Source organism: Saccopteryx leptura, chromosome 1 (genome assembly GCF_036850995.1).
Source record: "Saccopteryx leptura isolate mSacLep1 chromosome 1, mSacLep1_pri_phased_curated, whole genome shotgun sequence".
NCBI lineage: Eukaryota > Metazoa > Chordata > Mammalia > Chiroptera > Emballonuridae > Saccopteryx > Saccopteryx leptura.
In genome coordinates, this window is record NC_089503.1 from 177606350 (window position 1) to 177612766 (window position 6417).

Sequence of the window (6417 nt, forward strand, 5' to 3'; positions counted from 1 at the left end):
CAACCCTATAATGCAGTACTATGATTAGCTTTATTTGATGAGTCTAGACCAGGGGTAGTCAACCTTTTTATAACTACCGCCCACTTTTGTATCTCTGTTAGTAGTAAAATTTTCTAACCGCCCACCAGTTCCACAGTAATGGTGATTTATAAAGTAGGGAAGTAACTTTACTTTATAAAATTTATAAAGCAGAGTTACAGCAAGTTAAAGCATATAATAATAATTACTTACCAAGTACTTTATGTTGGATTTTTGCTAAGTTGGCAGAATAAATCTTTATAAAACAACTTACTATAGTTAAATCTATCTTTTTATTTATACTTTGGTTGCTCCGCCACCGCCCACCATGAAAGCTGGAACGCCCACTAGTGGGCAGTAGGGACCAGGTTGATCAGCACTGGTCTAGAGCACTGAGAGGGTAAGTGACCTGTGTAGGGATACAAACTAGTAAATAGCAGTGTTTGCCTCCAGACCCAGCCACGGCTGCTCCACATTCTCTATTCTTCCCCACTGCACTGGGCCACCTGTTGATATTCCCAGATGGCATGTTTATATAAACAGAAAATCCAAAAGTATTTATAAGTATATAGAATTACAATGCTTCTGAACACAAAAATCAATACTTAAAAAATTAACTACATTAAAACACAACAGCACTAAGCAGAAACACTTTAATAAAACATACCATTTATAACTGCATTAAATATAGGAACTGTAGTAAGTCCTCAGTTAATGTACATAGGCTCTGCAACTTTAAGAGAAACAATGTATAATGAAAGCAATTTTACCACAGGCAAATGATATAAACAAGAGTTAAGTTCCATCAGCATCTCACCAACATTTTAGTGAAGTGACATTGAACAAATCGACTTGATTCAAAGACCTGCTGTACTGAGGCCTATGTACTATATACTTCTATAAAACTAGGTATGTCTATAGCAGCAGTTCTCAACCCGTGGGTCGCGACCGCGGCGGGGTCGCCTAAAGCCATCGGAAAATACATAATGCATATCGGGTATTTACATTCCGAATCATAACTGTAGCAAAATTACAGTTATGAAGTAGCCACCAAAATTATTTTTTGGTTTGGGGTCACCGCAACATGAGGAACTGTATTGCGGGGTCACAGCATTAGAAAGATTGAGAACCACTGGTCTATAGAGAACATTTAAATCCTTGTTTGAGAGACGTTAAAGATATAAAGAAGGAAACATGCCATGTCTCCATGGTTTGGAAAAGCTGCTACTGTAGATCTGTCCAGTCTCCCTGAGGCTCAATGGAATGCCAATCAAATGTAATGGAAGCTGATGAGATGATTCCATAATTTAGATGGAACTGCAAAAGCCATGCCAAGACCAAGACCAACACCCAAAACAAGGTTGGAAGACTTGCTCTACCTGATATCTAGGCTTATTTTAATGCTATTATAGAAACTAAGGTGTGGCCCAAATATAGGGTAAGATAACCAAAGGAAAAGAACAGAAAGCCCAGGAATAGATACAGTTAGGACCGAAGACTTGATACAGGACTGAGGTGGAACCACAGATGAGGGGCAAGGATGGCTTTGCAATAACTGGTGCTGTAGAATTAAAAATATGTACATGGAAAAGTGAAATTGGAGTCTTATCCAAAACTATACCCAGAAGTCAATTCTGGTGAGAATTAAAGACCTCAATGTGAAAGGTAAAACCCCAACGCTTTTTAGAAGTTCCTTTAGGAGACTCTTCATGTATGACTTTATAGTCGAAAGGATTTCTTAAACATCACACACACACAAACCACCTAGCATTAAAGAAGAGTCACCTACATTAATAGACAATATAGGAATCAACTCTGTTTTGCATACTCACAACTGAGAACCTACTTTTGTCTGGCCTTGTATATCATTCCAATCTGAAATGTGTGCAGTATCTCTCCAATTTTTCCTATTGGCAGTAACTAAAGGGTCAGTCAGGTGGCCTTCCTGAACCAAACATACTCCCAGGAACATACAGCCTCTGCTAGCTACTTTCAAATGCAGCTTTCTAGGCCAGAGGGAGAACTTACTAGGCACCCCACTCACACATACAGTATTTTCACTCTAATGATGTATGTCTACTACTATCATTTTTTTTTTTAGGAAGATGATCAAATGCTTCGACCATTTGTATATCAACAGTCGCAAATGTTAAAGGACTTTGGGGACCTATTTGAATCCAGCTTGTGGAAACTGAAAAATGATGTAGCCCTTATAGTAAAAAAGAAGAGAGAATGTTTATTGTATAACAAATAATGATACACCAACTGAAAACACTGAGCTTTGAATTGTGAAGATTACTTGAGCAGCTAAGAAGCTTAATGATATAGAATTGTGACAATTCCAGTGCCATATGGACTTTTCCTGGATATGGACTTTTCCTGGACTCCTGCTCCTTGGGACAGCTCCTAACAGACTGAACTGGGGTGGGGTTGCATTTATCAGGGACTTGGCATGGTGTTGGGGCCAACTTGGACTTGGTGAACTTGTTAAGGACACTACTCTTTTATGGATTCTTGTTGTATTGGCCAAGAGTTTGCTTAAAGGCTTTTATCACTGTAAAAAAAAAAAAAAAAGAAGACTGGATAAAGAAGATGTGGCACATATACACCATGGTATACTATTCAGCCATAAGAAATGATGACATCGGATCACTTACAACAAAATGGTGGGATCTTGATAACATTATATGGAGTGAAATAAGTAAATCAGAAAAAAACAAGAACTGCAGGATTCCATACATTGGTGGGACATAAAAACGAGACTAAGAGACATGGACAAGAGTGTGGTGGTTACGGGGGGCAGGGGGAGGGAAGGAGGGAGAGGGGAAGGGGAGAAGGAGGGGCACAAAGAAAACTAGATAGAAGGTGACAGAGGACAATCTGACTTTGGGTGATGGGTTTGCAACAGAATTGAATGAGAAGATAACCTGGACATGTTTTCTTTGAATATATGTACCCTGATTTATTGATGTCACCCCATTAAAATTAATAAAAATTTATTTATTAAAAAAAAAGCTTAATGAACTTGGCTATCAGAGCTGAATTATAGAATCAATGTATTAATCCATTTTCTAATTACTCAACCTGTTTTTTCTACCATTTTTAAAGCAAAGCTCTTCTCCTTCATTTTGATTTAAAATCACATAAAAATGAATCCATATCCAGGTTGAAGGTGAAGAGGGAGATACCAGAGGTAAACGGCCAGCACTCTGAGCTCTGGGATCAAACTGCCTATGGTTAAGTCCTAGTTAAACCTGTCACTTATGAATTGTCTAGAATTGTGTAGTTTAAGGCAAATGACTTCCCTCTCTAAGTCTCTCTTTCCTTTTGTTATACGGGAATGAGAACAGTTAATAAAGTAAAATAAAGCCCTTAGAATAGTTCCTGGTACACAAAAGCAAACTGCCAGTAATATTTTCATGGTAAACAGTTTGAACTATCAAACAGAGCCCTTCTGGTGAGTTTCTTGCTGTCAGACATAGGGCCCAGTTGTTAATCATGCCCTCATTTTGTATCCTTGCTTCTGCACATCTTCCTGATATTAGAGATGATAAAAACTTTCCTCAGACATCAAGAACCCCAAAGACTCTACAAAAAGATTACTAGAAACAATAAGCCAATATAGTAAGGTCGCAGGATACAAAATTAATATACAAAATTCCATAGCCTTTCTATATGCCAACAATAAAACATTAGAGAGAATGAACTCAAAAAAATAATCCCCTTCACGATTTCAAAACCCCCCCACAAAACCTAGGAATAAACATAAAGAATGTAAAGGACCTATATAATGAAAACTACAAAGCATTGTTAAGGGAAATTGAAAAAGATATGAAAAGGAAAAATATTCCTTGTTCTTGGATAGGAAGAATAAATACAATCAAAATGGCCATATTACCCAAAACAATATACAAATTTAATGCAATTACCATCAAAATTCCAATGATATTTTTTAAAGAAATAGAACAAAAAATCATCAGATTTATATGGAACTATAAAAAACCCCGAATAGCCAAAGCAATCCTAAAGAAAAAGAATGAAGCTGGGGGCAATACAATACCTGCCTTCAAACTATATTATAGAGCTACGACAATCAAAACAGCATGATATTGGCAGAAAAATAGACACTCAGACCAATGGAACAGAATAGAAAGTCCAGAAATAAAACCACATATATATGGTCAAATAATTTTTTTTTTTTGTATTTTTCTGAAGCTGGAAACGGGGAGAGACAGTCAGACTCCCATATGCACCCGACCGGGATCCACCCGGCACACCCACCAGGGGCGACACTCTGCCGCGACCAGAGCCACTCTAGCGCCTGGGGCAGAGGCCAAGCCATCCCCAGCGCCTGGGCCATCTTTGCTCCAATGGAGCCTTGGCTGCAGGAGGGGAAGAGAGAGACAGAGAGGAAGGAGGGGGGGTGGAGAAGCAAATGGGCGCTTCTCCTATGTGCCCTGGCCGGGAATCGAACCCGGGTCCCCCGCGCATGCCAGGCCGACGCTCTACCGCTGAGCCAACTGGCCAGGGCCTGGTCAAATAATTTTTGATAAAGGGGCCAACAACACACAATGGAGAAAAGAAAGCCTCTTCAACAAATGGTGCTGGGAAAACTGGAAAGCCACATGCAAAAAAATGAAACTCGACTAGTTTATCCCCGTGTACTAAAATTAATTCAAAATGGATCAAAGACCTAAATATAAGACCTGAAACAATAAAATACATAGAAGAAGACACAGGTTCTAAACTCATGGACCTTGGTTTTAAAGAGCATTTTATGAATTTGACTCCAAAGGCAAGGGAAGTGAAGGCAAAGATAAATGAATGGGACTACATCAGACTAAGAAGTTTTTGCTCAGCAAGAGAAACTGACAAAATAGACAGCCAACTAAATGGGAAATGATATTTTCAAATAACAGCTCAGATAAGGGCCTAATATTCAAAATATACAAAGAACTCATAAAACTCAACAACAAACAAACAATCCAATAAAAAAATGGGAAGAGGACATGAACAGACACTTCTCCCAGGAAGAAATAAAAATGGCCAACAGATATATGAAAAGATGCTCATCTTCTTTAGTTATTAGAGAAATGCAAATCAAAACTGCAATGAGATACCACCTCACACCTGTGAGATTAGCTATTATCAACAAGACAGGTAATAGCAAATGTTGGAGAGGCTGTGGAGAAAAAGAACCCTCATTCACTGTTGGTGGGAATGTAAAGTAGTACAACCATTATGGAAGAAAGTATGGTGGTTTCTCAAAAAACTGAAAATAGAACAACCTTATGACCCAGCAATCCCTCTACTGGGTATATACCCCCAAAACTCAGAAACATTGATACGTAAAGACACATGCAGCCCCATGTTCATTGCAGCATTGTTCACAGTGGCCAAGACATGGAAACAACCCAAAAGCCCTTCAATAGAAGACTGGATAAAGAAGATGTGGCACATATACACTATGGAATACTCCTCAGTCATAAGAAATGATGACATCGGATCACTTACAACAAAATGGTGGGATCTTGATAACATTATACGGAGTGAAATAAATCAGAAAGAAACAAGAACTGCATTATTCCATACGTAGGTGGGACATAAATACGAGACTAAGAGACATAGACAAGAGTGTGGTGGTTGGGGGGGAAGAGGGGGGAGAAGAGGGAGGGAGAGGTGAAGGGGAGGGGGAGGGGCACAAAGAAAACTAGATAGAAGGTGACGGAGGACAATCTGACTTTGGGTGATGGGTATGCAACATAATTGAATGACAAGATAACCTGGACATGTTTTCTTTGAACATATGTACCCTGATTTATTGATGTCACCCTATTAAAATTAATAAAAATTAAAAAAAACTTTCCTCCGGTCCCACAAATTAGGACACGGCTGAGACTAGATCCAGACCAGCCCTGACAGAGGAAGCAAAGTTAGGATGAACAGGACTACCACCAGGAATCTTCCTCTTCAAGTTAGAGACCCTCTTCCTTCCATACAGGTAGCACAGAAGGGACTGCTCACACAATAATAGCTATGTCATGCTTCTCACTGTACAGCAGAAATTCCATAAAGGAAGTGGCTGCCCTCTTTACATAAATAAAGCACAGAACACTTTGTGTGTTTATTATAGGCTTACCACAAAAGAAAAAGTCCTGTGCTGTGCCTTATTTTAGGGCTATAGTGGAAAACCTAGTTAAAATACAAAAAGTAAATCAGAGAAAAATTTTGCTTAGGTAGTGAAAACCAACAGAAACTTACCAGCTGTATCATTTTAAGGACATAAGGTACCATAAAATGACACAGGTACCAAGTCGGGGAAGACCAATGACAAGCACAAGTGTCAGCTGTACACAGGAAGCACATTTCTAACCACTACTCAAATACCTAGGCAGGTCA

At 39.0% G+C, this 6417-nt stretch overlaps 1 protein-coding gene across 1 annotated transcript in view; it reads left to right on the forward strand.

Moving 5' to 3' along the window:
- LOC136388174 (kinesin-like protein KIF28P) overlaps nucleotides 1-2838 on the forward strand; it is an 80550-nt gene extending 77712 nt beyond the window's left edge. Inside the window, exon 23 of the mRNA XM_066360145.1 lies at nucleotides 2120-2838. Within this exon, the coding sequence (XP_066216242.1) occupies nucleotides 2120-2272 (153 nt within the window). The 3' untranslated portion in view covers nucleotides 2273-2838. The remainder of the gene's footprint in view (nucleotides 1-2119) is intronic.
- The last annotated feature ends 3579 nt before the right edge of the window (nucleotides 2839-6417 follow it).